Here is a 20,148-nt window from a genome sequence, read left to right on the forward strand (position 1 = left end):
GTCCTATCTTTATTTATTTTATTTATTTATTTATTTATTGTATTTGTATCCCACATTTTCCCACCTTTTTGCAGGCTCAATGTGGCTTACAATATATCATGGATACTGGAAAAGGAAAAAGATATACATTTGGTTTTACAGAAGGAATTTGGATTACATGGTCACGAAGTACAAGATAGTGGCATTACAGAAGATATTATCAGACATTAAAATACAAGATACAGGTGTGGTAGAAACATTAAAAACAATAGACGTATGACGACGTTACTAGGTGTATTTGGGGATTTTACGTAATTATTCTTTGTGGTATATCTTTTCAAAGAGATGAGTCTTCAGTAGTTTACGGAAGTTGGTCAGTTCATAGGTCGTTTTCAGATAGATCTTCCTTGCGTGTAGCAATTTCCTCCTTAACAAAGGCTGTGACAGTGTTCAGTACTGTACTGATTAAAAAAAAAAAATGAGGCTGCACTGTTGACTATTTAATCTTCAATTAAAAAATTGGACCAAGAGAGCAGTGAGACCCAGAGATTGAATACTGCTCTGGTAAAAGATAAGACTATTACAAATAGACATATAGAGAATTTGGAGAATGAGGTCCACTTTGATAAAGCTACGTGAAATGGTAGCGCTCGGTTGAGCACATCAATTGTATCCATGATGTATTGTAAGCCACATTGAGCCTGCAAAGAGGTGGGAAAATGTGGGATACAAATGCAATAAATAAAAAAAAATAAATAAATAAGTGACTTTTCACATCTTCTGAAACGGAGTTATGAAAAAAATCAAACATATAAACGGCGAGTGACCGACTCACTCGCAAATGCGCAGTAGAGACTTCCCTCTCTGTCCCGCCCCCGTGTCAATACGTGATGATGAGGGCGGGACAGAGAGGGAAATTGCGCCGCTGAGGTTGATATCGCTCCCCCCCAGCCCGAGGTCGCCGCTACCGTTACCCCCCCGGCCCGGGCCCTCTCTCCGCTACTAAACTTACACATCCATTCGCCGGAACGCAGCAAGCACATCAGCTGAGCTGCCGTCGGCCTTCCTTCCCTGCCTGTGTCCCGCCCTCGCTGATGTTACGTCACAGGAGGGCGGGACACAGGCAGAGAAGGAAGGGCCGACGACGGCAGCTCAGCTGATGTGCTTGCTGCGTTCCGGCGAATGGATGTGTAAGTTTAGTAGCGGAGAGAGGGCCCGGGCCGGGTGGAGGGATGGTGGCGACTCCGGGGGTGGGGTGGGGGGGGGGGGGGAAGGTAGAGGTGGCGAACTCGCGGGGAGGGGGAAGGAAAACCCCAATACCAGCCCGTTTTTACGGGCTCAACGGCTAGTATATATATAAAATAATCAAAAATGAATCACTATTGAACCAAACTTAGAGGGGTTTTTTTTAGACTGATGAAGACGCTTCTCAGTGATAAATTGTGCATCTACGTCTTTTTCCTCCTGTTTTAAAGCATTACTCAGTCAAATTTAATTAAGTTGATGTTTTTGGACATATTTAGCAAGTATAATGCCTATTGTTTCTAAGTTTTCGCTCAAAGTCTGGTGCCATTTACTAAATAGTGCTTAACGCCAGGATCCACACCCAATTTTGGGTGTGAGGATTTACACCAACTGAAACCTGGTGTAAATCTTTATGCCTAAATTAGGCAGATCTGCCATATTTATTTATTTATTTATTTGCTGCATTTGTATCCCACATTTTCCCACCTATTTGCAGGCTCAATGTGGCTTACAATAATGCCGCAATGGCGATCACCATTAACGGAATGATAAGTACAGAGAGGTGTTACAGCTAAGGTGTATGGAAATATCAAGTAAATTACATGTGAGAAATAAAATATCAAATGAATTAGGAATGAATAAATGAATAAATAATTCATAGCAGGTAGGTAATAACAGGACAAGGTAAAACGTTCAATAATATCAATGTGATTAAAGAAACTAGATTAAAGGAATCAATGTTGGTTTGTTCAGGTGCATTTTGAAGTCAAGTCTTTTATGAAGGATTCTTGCTATAAGTCTCTTTGAATAAGTTTGTCTTCAGTAACTTCCGGAAGGTTATCAGATCGTGTGTTATCTTTATGGCCTTTGGTAGTGCCCGATAACGATTAATTTTAAAATGCATGCAGGCTTTCCCCCTTTTTTTTAATCATCCCAAATGCCCACACTTTTTTTTTTGCTTTATTTCTTTTTTTGGAGGAGAAAACTACCTCAGAGACCCTTAGCTGATCAAGGCTACAAACTTCTTAGCAACACACTCAATCAAGCTCTTCTTTGTTAAGAACTTTTAATTCTTTCAATAGCTCATTAAACGGATATCATGCAGCAATTTTAAAACACCACGACAGAAAAGCACTTATCTTTATCAAACAAGCCCGGCGGGGCCACCATTTCACTCCAGTAAAGCTTCCTCAGGGGCGAAGTGCTATATTACCATGTCATGAATTATAGCCAAACATTCGTTCTCATTGTACAGCGCTGCGTAACCCTAGTAGCGCTCTAGAAATGTTAAGTAGTAGTAGTAGTAGTAGTAATTTCAAAATGTGTCAAAAGCTGAACATATGTCAAGAAGCACCAGTACCTAAGAGGACCCCTTGTCAAAGCCCCATCGCATAACATCAAATGACAAAAGGAAGGTTTCAGTACCATGACATAGACAAAACCCCAGTCTTGCAACTAATGCAATATTGTCTTCTCAATCACTTTTGCTAAAAATGAAATTGAAGAAATTGGCCAATAATTAATAAGCATATACTTGTCTTTCTTAAATTAACTGGTAACATTCCTTCAGGTAGTGCCTTGTTAATCACCGCAGATAATGATTTGGCTCATTTAAGACATTTTTTGGGGTGCAAAATTTATACCCTGCACCATACTCTATAACAGATCTAGGCAAAGTAACAAAGTCAAAAAATATATTGAGAGTAATAAAATAATCACCAATAAATATGTCAGTTAAAAAGCAGCATAAGAACATAAGAATAGCCATACTGGATCAGATCAATGGTCCATCTAGCCCATTATCCTGTTTCCAACAGTGGCCAATCCAGGTCACAAGTACCTGGCAGAAACCCAAATAATAATAACATACCATGCTACCAATCTCTGGGCAAGTAGTTGCTTCCCCATGTCTATCTCAATAATAGTCTACGGACTTTTCCTCTAGCAACTTGTGCAAACTTTTTTTTAACCCAGATATGCTAACCGCTGTTACCACATCCTCATACTTTTTATGATATCAATAACATTAAAGCAAACATTAGTAGCAAAACATAATAGACTCAATTGTATTATAAAAATGTGCACTAAGGGGCCCTTTATACAAAAGCACAGGAGGGCTAATGCTTGGGTTACATGCGCCAACTCAGCACTACCGCCGGGCTAGCGTGTGCACCTGGCAGTAATTCCGAGTTTGGCACATGCCGAATCCTAATAATTTTCTATTTTCTACCGCAGGGGGCATTCCCGGCAGTACTTGGCAGTTGGTGCAGCACACTGCACGGTTACCGCTCAGGTAGCGTGTGAGCCCTTACTGCTAAGTTGATGGGTGGCGTTAAGGATTCAGTCCATAAATAGGCATGCGCTGGTTTTAATTTTGCTGCATGTGCATTTCCCGGCCCATAAAACCCCCCCTTTTTTTCCAGACACGGTAAAGAAATGGCCCAGTGCACGTCAAAACACGCATCCGCACTACCCCAGGCCACTTTTGACTGCACCTTTGTAAAAGGACCTCTCAGTGTTATTCTATAAAGGATGTTCCAAGTTGGATGTCATTTTTAGAATAGCACTTAGCACCAGGATCTGCACCCACTTTTCTGTGTGAGGATTTACACCAAGAGGGGCATAATCGAACGGGGCGCCCAAGTTTTCCTGAGGGGGTCCTCGCAGGACGTCCCCGCGAAGGGGCGGGGAAACCCGTATTATCAAAACAAGATGGGCGGCCATCATTCGTTTCGGTAATACGGATGGGGACACCCAAATCACCACATTTAGGTCGACCTTAGAGATGGTCGTCCCTAGAAATAGTCGTCCCTGATTTTCGGCGATAATGGAAACCGAGGACGCCCATCTCAGAAACAACCAAATCCAAGCCCTTTGGTCATGGGAGGACCCAGCATTCGTAGTACACTGGGCTCCCTCACATGCCAGGACACCAACCGGACACCCTAGGGGGCACTGCAGTGGACTTCCCAGGTGCATAGCTCCCTTACCTTGTGTGCTGAGCCCCGCAACCCCACTCCCCACAACTGTACACCACTACCATAGCCCTTAGAGATGAAGGGGAGCACCTACATGTGGGTACAGTGGGTTTCTGGTGGGTTTTGGAGAGCTCACATTTACCACTACAAGTTTAACAGGTAGGGGGGGATGGGCCTGGGTCCGCCTGCCTGAAGTGCACTGCAGTACCCACTAAAACTGCTCCAGGGACCTGCACACTGCTGTCATGGAGCTGGGTATGATATTTGAGGATGGCATAGAGGCTGGAAAAATATTAAAAAATTTTATTTTTTAGGGTGGGAGGGGGTTAGTGACCACTGGGGAAATAGGGGGAGGTCATCCCTGATTCCCTCTGGTGGTCATCTGGTCATTTAGGGCACATTTTTGTGGCTTGGTCGTAAAAAAAAAAGGACCAAGTAAAGTCGGCCAAGTGTTCGTCAGGGACGCCCTTCTTTTTTCCATTATCGGCCGAGGACGCCCATGTGTTAAGCACGCCTCAGTCCCACTATGCTTCCGACACGCCCCCGGGAACTTTGGTCGTCCCCGCGACGGAAAGCAGTCGAGGGCACCCAAATTCGACTTTTGATTATGCCGATTTGGGCGACCCTGGGAGAAGAATGCCCATCTCCCGATTTGTGTCCAAAGATGGGCGCCCTTCTCTTTCGAAAAAGAGCCCATATGTGAACCCTGGTGTAAATCCCTGCGCCTAAATTCTATAACACAGTGCGCAAATCCTAGAAATGCCCCTCACCTACCCATCTCCTTCTTTTCGGATTCGCATGGAAAAATTTATGTACACATAAATTTTTATGTACACAATAGAACAGTGACTATAAAGATGTGCATGCAAATTCCAATTATTGCCAATAATTGATTGTTAACGCATAATTATCTGTGCTAATTGGCTCATTAAGCAATTAAATTGCATGCACAATTTGGGCATGCGCACAATTTTGAGTGCTAAATTTAGCATCAGGGGGAATACCCACACCTCCCACACCTAACAGGAAGAGCATGACCATCACAATCTTTGTAGCAATTGCTCAACCAACCATGTTTTTAACTTCCTTCTAAATATAGGATAACTGAACTCAGCTTTAATTTCCAATAGAAGTCCATCCATACCCTGGTAGATGCCAAACTCAACTCCTTTACAGATTAATCAGTTACCAACTGATAAATGAAGAGGCCTCACCAGATACCTAACCATGAATTTAGAAAGATGCTTTGGACCAATTCTATGAAGAATTTGATTAACTTAAAAATTATCCTATCCAGAGATAAACAGTATAGGGAGATCAAAATGATTTTTTTTTTCTCTCTCTCTCTCTCTCTCTCTTACCTTTTACCTCTACAAATCAACTTGGTAGCTGTATTGTGTAGCAATGTAACCAGGCAAAGTTTTTTTTAGGTAAAGATAAAGGAGAGTGGAATAATCAATATGTGAGATCATGCCATATGAAATACTTGCATCAAATCTTCCTCCTTAAAAAAGGTTACAAATCCGACTCATTATATGAAAAAGGAAAAAAGACATTAAAAATATTCAACACCTGTGTTTCTAATGATACTGCTGAGTACATAATGGCTCCCAAGCTTTTTTTGGGTGTCTAATTACATGCTCCTCCCTCCTATGTTCATTCTTTCATCAAGAATAGAATTAAGATGTTTCCTTACCGATAGGACAGAGTTTTATCTAAATTTAACTCCAACTGATTTTGTAACATCCACTCCAGACATATTGAGACACCACAGCCATCAAAGCGTGATTCATAAAATCCTAAGAAAATCCATGCTTTGTCAAACCGGGGTCTCTGGCAATGGCCAATCCAGGTGACCAAAACCTGGCAGATCGCAAAAGTAGATCTCTTTCCTATAGTTCATTTCCAATGATGGGTAATGGTTCTTCCAAGTCTGCCTAATAATGTTTAATGGACTTTTCCTCCAAGAACTTGTCCAAACCTCTTTTGAGTCCTGCTATATTTTTCACCTCAACCACATCCTCCAGCAACAGATTCAGCAACTTCGTTATACACAACATGAAAAAAATTGGGTTGTTTTTAATCTGCTGGAAATTAGTTTCATGGAGTGTCTGTGTTGTTTGACACATTAAGGGGTTGATTTTCAAAAGAAAAAAAAAGTCCAAAAAACATCATAAGGTGGCAGAAGGACACTTTTCTCTCAAAAATGTCCAAGTTGTCAACGCCCCTATTTTAGACTCTTTAGCTCCACAGTTCATCCAAATTTCAAGGGGGTGTTTTTTTTTTGGGGGGGGTGGGGTTGGGCGGGAAATGGGCAGCACCTAAAGATAAGATGTTTTTCTGCAATAATGGAGCAAATTAAAATATCCAGGGCCAAAATTAAGATGTTTTTGGCTAGACTTGTTTCAATCAAACTAAGTGACCAAAAGCTGCCCTAAATGACCAAATGACCACTGGAAGGATTAAGGCATAACCCCCTCTTACTCACCCAGTGGTCACTGACACCTTCCCACCCTCCAAAGTTGTGAAAGAAATACAGTGAAACCTCGGTTTTCGTTGACTTCGGTTATTATCGGTTTCGGTTTTCGTTGATTTTTTCAGTGAAAATTTTGTCTCGGATTTCATCGGTAGCCTTGGTTTTCATTGGCGTGCCCATGTGACCTCGCTACTAATTTTGCGAAAACAAAGGGAGACACACGCATTCTCCTGCTCATTGTGGCGTTGTTTCTTGTTGTGTGAGCATCACCCCGCGCGTCTAACGCAACGCACACAAGATAAAATCACATGTGCTCAAATCTCATTTTCCCTGTTAAGTGTTTCCCTTGCTAATAAGTTAACCCTTTCCCTTTAGCTCCATCATGGGACTATATTTATTCTCTATAAAATGTGTTTTTGGTATGTATTTTGGAGTGTCTAGAATGAATTAATTGGATTTACATTGATTCATATGGAAATAATTGCCTCGGTTTTCATCTATTTCGGTTTTCGTTGATTGTTTTTGGACGGATTATCAACGAAAACCGAGGTATCACTGTAGTACATACCAGACTCTACGACAGCTTCAGACAGCCAGTTCTATTAGAGCAGCAGGCAGGACCCTTGAGTAGCCTAGTGGTTGGTGCAGTGGACTGTAGAGAAGACGACCCAGGTCCACATCCCACTCCAATTGTTACACTTGTGGTGGAAAGTGTGAGTCCCCCAAAACCCACCAAAAACCTTCTGTACCTACATATAGGTGACACCTGCAGGTATAAGGGCTATTGTAGTGGTGTATACTTGGTTATAATAGGTTTTTGGTGGGTTTTGGAGAACTCACCATACAATATAAGGGGGTAATGGTGAGATGTGCACCTGGGACTCTTTATGTGAAGTTCTCTGCAGTGCCCCCTATGGTGCCCCACTACTCTGCGGAGATGTTTGTGTGGCCAATCTATTAAGAATACTGGGCACACACACCCCTCCCAAATGTCCCAATGGCTTGTTTTTGTGTGTTTTTCTTTTGGAAAATTTTTTTCCCCAAAAATGAGCCTAAAAATAGACGTACTGAGCACAAAAACATCTAGCAAATGGCCATTTTTGAAACAAAAAGTTGGACATTTTTCTGGTTTGAAAATGGTCTTGTCTGCTACCAGTTTGAAAATAGTCATGTTTGCCAAACATCCAAAATCGGATTTAGACCTCATATCGAAATTGCCCTTCTATACTACTGTTTCCTAATTAACATTTTTGTCCCATTCATGATTTTATGAACTTCTGTCATATCCCCTCTCAGTCATCTTTTCGCTAAGCTGCAATGGTTCACCCTTGGTCTCCAAGCCTACATCCAAGCAATTCTTAAGAAAAACCAAGCAAAGAAAAATTATAAATACATCATTCTTGACACAAGCCCACCATATCTGAGCAGAAGGAACTTTCCAAAGAAAAACTAAGGAAATCAAAAGAATAAACAAATCCTTCGGAGCCCATTACTCAGATCTTTTAATAGCATAAAGACTATCAATTGTAAAGCCTTCTCACCCTCTCCTAGTCTGACCAACTTCGTCAGTAATGTTGAGTAATTATGTAAGTCAAAAGGTGCCGTTTGAGTTAGTTGCAGCACCAGCCTTTCTAGTCCTTTATAAGCCATAATCAGAGCTGCTGTAATAGTGTTACCAACATAATTTCTGTGCTATATGATTTCCTGAATCTGGATTGGCACTTATGCAAGCATCGGCACTAAACACACAGATTTTCAGCTGTGCTGGTACCAATCTCTACCCCCAACAATTTGGCCAAAACTAGTAAGTTATCTATTGGTCCATATTACCACATAAGGACTCATCCAAAGCCATGCGTTAATAGACTCAACACATATTAATTCATAGATTAATGTGCATTAAAATAAATTAGTGTGCACAGGGCCGCCGAGAGACTAGGCCAGGCCCGGGGCAAGGCTGCCCTGCCTCCGCACCCCCTGCCGCTGCTGCCCCCCGTTGCTCCCCCCGCCACTGTAGTCTGCGGTCTCACCTGCCTGCCTCCTCAGCTCCGGGCCCCCTTCATTCAAAGCAGCAGTCGCAGATCGCGTCTCTTCTGGCCTTCCCTCCCTGTGTCCCGCCCTCGTCTGATGCAACTTCCGGTTTCCGCGAAGTTACATCAGTGCTGGCTGGCTAAGTTTAAACCAGCCAAAGAAAGGCCTGCTATTTCAGAGGCCCAATTTGGCTGCCACAATTAGCCAGCAATGCATTGAATATTAACGGTAGCCGGTTATATCGCAAGAAATAACCGGTTAGCTGCTAAGGGGAAGATTCTACACATGGCACCTAAAAAATTGGCAATGATAAGTACTAGATTTAGGCGTGGTATATAGAATACGCTTAGTCAATACTTCAGCACCTAAATCTAAGGCATCCATTTAGACTAATTAAAACTTGGTATAAATCCTGGTGTGTAGATTTATGCTCACTGTGCCATATTCTATAACCACACGTGTAAATTTGGGAGCGCCCATGAAATGCCCATTTCCCTGCCTATAACCACCGAGGACCTGCAGTGGGAATTGAACCTAGTTCCCCAGGATCAAAGTCCACTGTAGTAACCATCAGGCTACTGCTCCACCGTCAGAAATTAGGGAACCCATGGATAATGGACTGAAATATTGGTAGTGAATCCTTAATGAGCTTGTGTTCATTAAGAGGTCCTTCCAATAAAGGATGTTAAGCAATTAACACGTGGTTATTGTTCTGAAATAAGCTACTACTTCTTAATGCAACTTCATTAAGAGTTTTTGCAATGCCTTGCCTGTTCTTGCATGTTATCGCTGAATCTTTCTGTTGGTGTAGTGGCGTGGGCACAGAGTGGGTGTGAAAGCACTAGCCGGCTAGTCCATTACATTTACTGTGCACTAACCCCCAAATTCACATTGTGCAAACAACTTAATTGATTAACAAGCCAATCAGCGCTGATAATCGGTACTTAACAACCAATTATCGCACTAAAGGGCTCATTTTCAAAGCACTTAGACTTACCAAGTTCCATAGTGACCCGCAGTACTTTGTGAGTCTGAGTGCTTTGAAAATGAGCCTCTAATTGGCTTTAATTTGAATTTATGTGCATAACTTTCTAGGGATATTCTATAATGCAGTGCATGTAAATTCTAATGCATGCAGTTGAAACAGGGGCTTGGCCTTGGGCATGGAATGGACAGGTTATGGGCATTTCAAAAAAAACTATGCAACACTATTATGGAATACACTCGATCCGAGCCTAACTTAGGTGCAGGTATTTTGGCCTAGTTTTAGGTGGCTTAAATGGCTGCACCTAAGTTTTAGTCGCAAGAACGGCACATGAGCACATTCAATAAACTAGACATAACCTTTAGGCATAGTTTATAGAATTACATTAATCACATCGTTTTTTGGCACCAATTTTTAACGCACAATTTATAGAATTACCACCTCCTATATAGAAGGCAATAAGTGCTTCCGCATGAACTGGGAACATGTACCACGCATTGTGGAGTCAACAGAGCGGAGGAAAATTTTGTCCAGAGGATGAACAGAGTGGAGGAGAATTTGTCCAGAAGATGAAAGTATGGATGTGGATGTTGTTAAAGGTCTGATTAATGGGCTCTGAAGGATTTGTTTATTCTTTTGCTGTAATTAGCTCTTCTTTGGAAATGTCCTTCTCCTCCTCAGAAATGGTGGGCTTGGATCAAGAATGTTGTATTTATAATTTTTCTTGTCTTGGTTTTTCTTAAGAATTGCTTGGATGTGAGACCAAGGGTGAACCTTTGCATCTTTGGACTGTGAGCTATAGGGAAACTGGCAAGAGGCAGGATAAAGTATGAGGGGAAGGTTCTGCCATATAAAGGGTCAGAATAGCCTACAGTTGTATCTTAGATTGCCTGTTTAAATGTCCTTCTGTATTAAACCATGAATGGGGTACATAAGTACATAAGTACATAAGTAGTGCCATACTGGGAAAGACCAAAGGTCCATCTAGCCCAGCATCCTGTCACCGACAGTGGCCAATCCAGGTCAAGGGCACCTGGCACGCTCCCCAAAAGTAAAAACATTCCAGACAAGTTATACCTAAAAATGCGGAATTTTTCCAAGTCCATTTAATAGCGGTCTATGGACTTGTCCTTTAGGAATCTATCTAACCCCTTTTTAAACTCTGTCAAGCTAACCGCCCGTACCACGTTCTCCGGCAACGAATTCCAGAGTCTAATTACACGTTGGGTGAAGAAAAATTTTCTCCGATTCGTTTTAAATTTACCACACTGTAGCTTCAACTCATGCCCTCTAGTCCTAGTATTTTTGGATAGCGTGAACAGTCGCTTCACATCCACCCGATCCATTCCACTCATTATTTTATACACTTCTATCATATCTCCCCTCAGCCGTCTCTTCTCCAAGCTGAAAAGCCCTAGCCTTCTCAGCCTCTCTTCATAGGAAAGTCGTCCCATCCCCACTATCATTTTCGTCGCCCTTCGCTGTACCTTTTCCAATTCTACTATATCTTTTTTGAGATACGGAGACCAGTACTGTAACTTGCAAGCAGAGTCTCTGGAAACAAGTAATGAACTGTGAACTTAAGGTTGAAAATAAACCATTTAAAATGATGTGAGCATTCTGCCTCGCCTTTAGGAGGGACAGCTGAAACAGGGAGACTATTCGATGACAGCGATTCAGTAGGTAAATATTTTAATATATGACCGATGGCAGAAATTTAGGGGTCCTTTTACTGAGGTGCGCTGAAAAATGGCATGCGCTATTGTAGGTGCATATTTTGGGCATGTGCATATCCATTTTTCAGCACGCCTGCAAAAAATGCCTTTCGTTTGGCCGAAAATGGACGTACGTCAAAATAAAAAATGGCGCGCTTGCATTTTGGGTCTGAGACCTTACCGCCACCCATTCACTTAGCGGTAAGGTCTCATGCGTTAACCAGGCGGTAATCGTCTACTCGCGTACAATGCCGATTACAGCCTGGTTAGCGCCGTGCGCTGGAAAATAAAATATATTTTTCCAGCACGCATAGCAGACGTGGAGAAAAGGCAGCTGAGGGGTGATATGATAGAAGTCTACAAGATAATGAGCGGAGTAGAGCGGACAGATGTGAAGCATTTGTTTACACTTTCAAACAACAATAGAACCAGGGGACACAAGATGAAGCTAGAATATGGTAGATTTAAAACAAATAGGAGAAAGTTTTTCTTTACTCAGCGTGTAGTTGGAACTCGTTGACGGAGAATGTGGTGGCAGCGGCTGGCCGTACGGAGTTTAAGGGGGGTTTGGACAAATTCCTGAAGGAAAAGTCCATTGAACATTATTAAAAATTAAATTTGGGGGAGGGGGGGGTTTGCCGGGTTCTTGAAGCCTGGATTGGCTGCTGTCGGACACAGGATGCTGGGCTTGATGGACCCTTGGTCTTTTCCCAGTATGGGAAATCCGGACATATGGTAACCCTAGTGCTGGGAGCTTCAGAAGCACAAAGAAGGCAGATTCAGAAGTTATCCACCGATATTCCACCCTGGTGGCCTGACTGCTATCTGGTGCCGGTCTAGCTAAACAGATACCGGTGCTGCATATCTGGTTCTTTGGCAGCTGACAGAAGTTCTCAGTACTGCACATATTCAGCACTGGAGAAAACAATGTCCTAACTTGCCCAGATAGCCACCTGAGTACCAGCTCTGAATATTGGTGGGACTGAGATATCTTCCAGCAGCCTCCACAGAACGGACATCGCACACCAGGGTCTAGATACAGCTCAGCGCTGAATATTCCATCCTAGACACATCTGCAGTGGACAGCATTTAAACAAATGCTGACAGTCGTGGGGTGAATATCTGGCAGGAAATTTCCCATGAAGTACCTTTGAACTATGAATTCACTTCCTGTTTATCTACAGTACACTGTCTCTTCCTCCACCTAGAAGGAAACTATTGTTAATCCAATGACTAGCTCATTAGTCTACCACAATCACTTTAATCTATTGTTTCTAGACATAAATATTTTTATGTGTATTCTTTTTATAGTACAGGCATGCATTTAGGCATAAGCAACATAGGAAATGGCCTCCGACACCACATTTCGATAGGCGCTGGAACACTGCTGCTAAGCCTCCATCCAGACCTGCCCTTTGCTTTCCTGCTGCTGCCCTGAAAAGTTACAGTTAATGCTTCAAGTACCAAAAATATAGATCAATGTGGCTCATAAATCACTGGAACAGAGGGACAATTCCCTGAACTTCAATTACTTTACAAGAAATTCCTGAAAAAGCCACGTTTTAAGTAATTTTCTAAACATCAAATAATTAAGATTGTTGGCGAATCCTAGAAGGAAGCACTTTCCACCATTTAACTACTTGACAAGTAAGAGTCAGTTCCAGTTCAGATTTGTAAACCACCCTATAAGGGGAAGGGAATTGGAGCACAGTAACTTACCAAGGGCGGGGTGGTAGGGGTGGTCCGCCCCAGGTACAGACAGCAAGGGGGTGCATGGAGCAGGCGCTGCCATCCCCTGCCCCCTCTGATGTTACTTCCTGTTCCGGGACAGGGGACTGGCAGAGCCCACAGCCAAGCTCCTGCTCCATGCACCCCCCTGCTAGGAGGAAAGGTGGTGGAGTGATGCATTTCAGGGGAGGGTGTGGCACACCTTGGGGGAAGTGATGCTCGGGGGGGGGGGGGGGGTTCAACAGCGATCCGCCCTGGATGGTGAAGAAGCTAGATATGCCACTGTTGGAACATCAAGTAATATCTAGACTCCTTTACATAATAAGTGTAGTAGAGAGTTCAGTCAAAAGAAAACTTGAGTGCAGGGCCATGCCTAGGGTCTCTGGCGCCCCCCTGCAGACTATCAGTTGGCGCGCGCCCCCTCCCCCCCGGGCCTGCCTGGCTCCAAGGCGCGTGGAACAGCTGGGCGGTGCCAAAGAGCCGAGCGCTGCTCCCCCAAGCTGCCGTCTGGGGTGCGATGGAGGAAATGGCTGAGTTTGGCCTGCAGAGGAGGCTCTGAGCATACTTTTCATTCAGCCTGAGCCTCCTCCGCTCCATCCCCGATTCCCCGGCGCTTTAAATTTACCTCTCTCCGGCTCCGACGTCTGCGCAGCGTTAGTGAAAGCACTGCCTGTCTGACGTCTCTCCACCAGCCTTCCCTTCGTTCGTTCGTTCCCTCCCTGTGCCCCGCCCTCGTCTGACATAACTTTCAATGCAGAGGGCCCGGCCTGGTGGCGGACGGAGGGGAGCGGCGGCCTCAGGGGGGGCGGGAGTGGCGGCGGTGGCGACCTCGGGGGGTGGCCTCAGCGAGGGGAGTGGCGGTGGTGATGACCTCGGGGGGGGGGGGGGGCGGCGGGGGCAGGACCCTTGGGGCGGCCTTGCCCCGGGCCTGGCCCAGTCTCTCGGCGGCCCTGGCTTTCTGCTACATCCACCTGGAAAATAGTGGGAAAGCCAAGGCGAGGGTAAGGAATTAGGGATCCAAGAGGAGAACTTTGACAGCAGCAACAGCGGCAGGGTGGGGCACATTCCTTCCTTCCCCTTGTCCCACCCTCGTCTGACGTAACTTCCACGAGGGCAGGACACAGGGAAGGAAGGAGGCCCAAAGGGAGGTGATCTGCTGCTGCCTACAGTGCTTTCACATGGAGGTGAAAGGCGCTGTGATTTCAATGCAGGCGGCCTCGGGGGGGGGGGGGGGGGGGGGGGAGTGGCAGTGGTGGCAACCTCGGGGGGGCGGTGGCCTCAGGGGGAAGTGGCAGCGGCGGTGACCTCGGGGGTAGCGGTGGCGGCGACCTCGGGAGCGGTGGGGGCAGGGCCCTGGGGGGCAGCCTTGCCCCTGGCCTGGCCCAGTCTCTCTGCGGCCCTGGCTCTGTAGATTTAGGCACCGATTACAGAATATGCTTAGTTGATATTTCAGCGCCTAAATCTACACACATCCATTTACACTAATGAAAATTTGGCGTAAATCCCAGTGCATAAATTTAGGCACACTGGGCCATATTCTATAACAAGGCACGTAAATTTCAGAATGCCCACGAAACGCCCATTTCTCCCGCCCCTTTTTGCCCGCATGTGTTAGAAGTCCGGTGCACATTGTTACAGAACACACTTAGAGGCATATTTTCAAAGCACTTTGGGAGGCTAAGTTCCATAGGTTTCTATGGAACTTTGGGAGGCTAAGTGCTTTGAAAATATGCCTCCTAGCGAGTTGTGGTCCTAAATTGTAATCAGTGCCAATTATTGCTTGTTAAGTGCTGTTATCAGCGCTCATTAGATTGTTAAACTTGTTAAACTACATGCATTGTTATAGAATCCGCGTCGATTTCGGCACCAATCTCCAGGCGCACTATATAGAAATCAGGAGTAAATGCACAGGAATAAGCAATTCACATACTAGAAAAAAAAACCTCAAGATATCCTATAAACGTATGCTTCTGTCATTGAATTATCAAATGATCAAAAACAGCCAATCATAACTTATCTAAGTCTTTAGGCCATACAGCACAATCAAATTTTCCATTGCATTGTTCATTTTCATTACAAAATAGAAATACTCTTACCAATTTGTCAATATCATTCACTGCATTAGTGACTGGATTCCCACATGGATTCCCAAAGTGAACAAACAGAAGAAGCTGAAGATAAATGGATATGAAAATCCAAGTCTGCAAAAAAATAAGATTCTGTATGAGAAATGTCAGGAAAAAGGTTTTATACCATCTGAAATATTTATTGTAAAAGTGATCATTTACCAGCAACCTACAACAGCCCAGTTACATTATATGCTAATCACAAACTTATGTTTTTCTGTTTCCACTTTCTGTACCAATTTTTTGATTTAGGATAACATATCCAATTTTCTAAACATTCCCCATGACATGGAAAATATCTATATATGTTCATGTAAATAGGTGTGTAATGTCGCCATATATTTTATGTTTGGGATATATTATTTTGATATGTTCTTTGCATTCATAGCCATTATGATTATTATTATTTTTATGTCTTCATTATCAATGTTATTCATATTGTATGAGTACGATGGTCAATATTACTTAATACATATGATCACATTATATATATAATATGTTCTTTATGACATTGTTTCTCTTCTTCATTGATATTCTTTTTTATTGATGTATTGGTTATTGTTTTTATTTATAGACTCCTGATGTAGGCCACCAGGCCGAAACACAACGTTGTGTCGAGTCAATTTTTTAAAAATTATATTAATGAGTAGGGAGGAGTGGCCTAGTGGTTAGGGTGGTGGACTTTGGTCCTGGGGAACTGAGGAACTGAGTTTGATTCCCACTTCAGGCACAGGCAGCTCCTTGTGCCTCTGGGCAAGTCACTTAACCCTCCATTGCCCCATGTAAACCGCATTGAGCCTGCCATGAGTGGGAAAGCGCAGGGTACAAATGTAACAAAAATAAAATAGATACTATTGGAGATTCTACATGGAATGTTGCTACTATTGGAGATTCTACATGGAATGTTGCTATTCCACTAGCAACATTCCATGTAGAAGGCTGCGCAGGCTTCTGTTTCTGTGAGTCTGACGTCCTGCACGTACGTGCAGGACGTCAGACTCACAGAAGCAGAAGCCTGCGCGGCCACATTGGTGATCTGCAAGGGCTGACTTCTACATGGAATGTTGGAATAACAACATTCCATGTAGAATCTCAAATAGTAGCAACAGTGGAGGAGTGGCCTAATGGTTGGTCCTGGGGAACTGAGGAACTGAGTTCAATTCCCACTTCAGGCACAGGCAGCTCCTTGTGACTCTGGCCAAGTCACTTAACCCTCCATTGCCCCATGTAAGCCACATTGAGCCTGCCATGAGTGGGAAAGCACAGGGTACAAATGTAATAAAAAATAAAAATTAAGAAAATATTAATAAATATTGTTTGTTTGATTTTTAATACTATTTTTGTCTGTTCCAGTTTTTTGGATAAGCCTGGTTTATATTCCCACTCCTTTTTGCTTCTAGTAACTACATGCGTAACTCGAAGCCACACCCCCATTCCACCCAGAATTCCCCAGAAACCTCCCATTTCCCTGTCCCCTCTTTTGGAACGCTTGTAAATTTTAGGCACAGATCCCATGCCTAACTTTACAGGTATTGCTCCCAATTAAATCTAATTAGTGATGATAATTGCTTGTTAAAAAGCCAATTGTTGGCACTAATTGGCTTGTTATTCAATTAAATTGCGCATGCAAATTGGGAACGTGCCCAAATTTGCGCACACAAGTTTTGGCGACCTTTACAGAATCAGAAGGGTAATGTTTAATGTTTATTAGATTTCATATACCGCCCTTCGTGAATTACAGCAAGGCAGTGCACAATAAAATCATAATTAGAAAAAGGAAAGAACTAGAAAACAGACAGAATGATTAAAAGAACAAAAAAAAACCTTAGAGGCCCTTTTACTAAATCGCATTTTGTTAACGGCAACAGCTAACCCACAAATGCGCTAACCTCTTTTGTAGTATTTTTAAGGTTATGGCACACTAACCCCCTGTCTACTAAACCATGCTAGTGGCTGCTAGTGGAGGAGTGGCCTAGTGGTTAGGGTGGTGGACTTTGGTCCTGAGGAACTGAGTTCGATTCCCACTTCAGGCACAAGCAGCTCCTTGTGACTCTGGGCAAGTCACTTAACCCTCCATTGCCCCATGTAAGCCGCATTGAGCCTGCCATGAGTGGGAAAGCGCAGGGTACAAATGTAACAAAAATAAAATAGATACTATTGGAGATTCTACATGGAATGTTGCTACTATTAGAGATTCTACGTGGAATGTTGCTACTATTGGAGATTCTACATGGAATGTTGCTATTCCACTAGCAACATTCCATGTAGAAGGCTGCGCAGGCTTCTGTTTCTGTGAGTCTGACGTCCTGCACATACGTGCAGGACATCAGACTCACAGAAGCAGAAGCCTGCGCGGCCACATTGGTGATCTGCAAGGGCCGACTTCTACATGGAGTGTTGCTAGTGGAATAGCAACATTCCATGTAAAATCTCAAATAGTAGCAACAGTGGAACAGTGGCCTAGTGGTTAGGGTGGCGGACTTTGGTCCTGGGGAACTGAGGAACTGAGTTCAATTCCCACTTCAGGCACAGGCAGCTCCTTGTGACTCTGGGCAAGTCACTTAACCCTCCATTGCCCCATGTAAGCCGCATTGAGCCTGCCATGAGTGGGAAAGCGCAGGGTACAAATGTAACAAAAATAAAATAGATACTATTGGAGATTCTACATGGAATGTTGCTACTATTAGAGATTCTACGTGGAATGTTGCTACTATTGGAGATTCTACATGGAATGTTGCTATTCCACTAGCAACATTCCATGTAGAAGGCTGCGCAGGCTTCTGTTTCTGTGAGTCTGACGTCCTGCACATACGTGCAGGACGTCAGACTCACAGAAGCAGAAGCCTGCGCGGCCACATTGGTGATCTGCAAGGGCCGACTTCTACATGGAATGTTGCTAGTGGAATAGCAACATTCCATGTAAAATCTCAAATAGTAGCAACAGTGGAACAGTGGCCTAGTGGTTAGGGTGGCGGACTTTGGTCCTGGGGAACTGAGGAACTGAGTTCAATTCCCACTTCAGGCACAGGCAGCTCCTTGTGACTCTGGGCAAGTCACTTAACCCTCCATTGCCCCATGTAAGCCGCATTGAGCCTGCCATGAGTGGGAAAGCGCGGGGTACAAATGTAACAAAAATAAATACCGACACAGCCCATTCAAAGTGAATGGGCTGTGTCAGCATTAGCGCACCTTAGTAAACAGGGGGATAAGTCACACCTTAAGGGAATTTTGTATTAGGGGTTGCAGTGCATTTAGCGCAGGACCTCAATTGGACCTGACTACCACAAGCTAATGCCACTGTTAACACGTGACCTGTAAAAGGGAAAAGCTGGGCGTGCCAAAATGCAACGTTCGATCTGCAGAGGTGGGATGTGAGACCATGAGCAAATGCGGAGCCTAAACGCAGGGCTATGGGAAACAAGTATAGATGCTGATGCTGCACACAACATCTGGCCCTGTGATCTGAATTCTAAAAGGAAGGCCAGTTTCAAAGATTGTCCTCAGATAAATCATTTTAATGCTTCGATCCCAATCATATGTAATAAACATATCGATTTTAATAGCACATCTCTGACATAATTCACATTTGGAAAGCACAAATCTTGTCTAGGTCTGCTGTACAATACTATACAAAATATCAAAGGTCTAACCGTTATAGAACCCAAGGTGCATGTATTCTTCTAACACAGTTTCTCTGCAGAAATCTCTAACAGTTCCATTTCTGTTTTTTTCCTTGTTGTAGGGCCCAGTGTAAAATTAACAAACCTGTCTTTTCACGGATAAGGTTTTTGCACTGTGAGTCTTGGGAGTTAATGCTGTTGTGGTACAATAAGATTCTGAGGTTGTTTTTGCACGAGTTTGTGTATAGTGTTTTCCAGTGGAGGGATTGTGAGTTGGCCTTATTGAGGGGACATCAAAACTTTAATACAATTTTAATCTATCATAACTTCCGACAGGGTTTGTCAAATAATCATAAATTATCCTTCAAACTATTCCCTCCTCCCGCCAATCCCACCCCCTTATCCTTTGCTCATTTCAACCTTCCCCCTCCTGCCTCTCCTACCCCCTTCTTACTTGCCCATTCCACCTATCTGCATATCTCCATCATTATTCTGTTATACCACAGCTTGTAATCTCTCTGCTATACCTTGTAACCCCTATTACTATGTAAGCTGCACTGACCCTGCCTCGAGAGGAAAAGCGCAGGGTACAAATGTAACAAATAAATAAATAAAATAAGAGATTTGAATCAATTGGGTTAGTAACACTGTTCCCGTTAATCTCAGCGGGAGTCCTCCACCTATGCTCCTGCCAGTGGGGGGAGCTGTTTCACTATCACATTTTCAATAGTGAGGGACAATCAAGCTCTGGAGAACTCCAGGGAATCTGCCTGTCCCTAGCGATTGAAAACACAATATTGAAGCACCACCTCCCACTGGCAGCAATGCAGTTGGACGACTCCTGCTCAGCTTAGAGCAGGGTCCTTGGGACACATCTAGCCAGTCAAGTTTTCAGGATACCCACAATGAATATGCGGAATTAATAAATTAAAGATACTGTAACAGCCATGCATACTATTCGATTCGGCTTCACACTCGAGATGGGTTTTCAAGGTATTTAACTCCTATTAATAAGCAGTATATAAATTAATGCTAAGAATACTAACTTTCAATTCATATCTTTACACTCTTCCCCTTTAATCTGTACCCTTGAATATAGTAGAAACACAAAAGATATTTGCTTTTACTTTTTTGCCTTGTTCATCAAAAAACCTGTGAAACATAAACGTTTGTTTGTTCACATGGAACACTTTGAACCAAATTACAGGATGCCACATAACAGAATGTGGGTCCTACGACATACTATAACTCAAAGACTGACACAA

General features: G+C 43.5%; 1 protein-coding gene across 1 annotated transcript in view; it reads right to left on the bottom strand.

The window, feature by feature from the left end:
• The window catches only part of KITLG (KIT ligand), a 149,687-nt gene that overhangs the window by 85,675 nt on the left and 43,864 nt on the right, over window positions 1-20,148 (bottom strand). Inside the window, exon 2 of the mRNA XM_030214993.1 lies at window positions 15,234-15,338. Within this exon, the coding sequence (XP_030070853.1) occupies window positions 15,234-15,338 (105 nt within the window). The remainder of the gene's footprint in view (window positions 1-15,233; window positions 15,339-20,148) is intronic.

Source organism: Microcaecilia unicolor, chromosome 9 (genome assembly GCF_901765095.1).
Source record: "Microcaecilia unicolor chromosome 9, aMicUni1.1, whole genome shotgun sequence".
Lineage (NCBI taxonomy): Eukaryota > Metazoa > Chordata > Amphibia > Gymnophiona > Siphonopidae > Microcaecilia > Microcaecilia unicolor.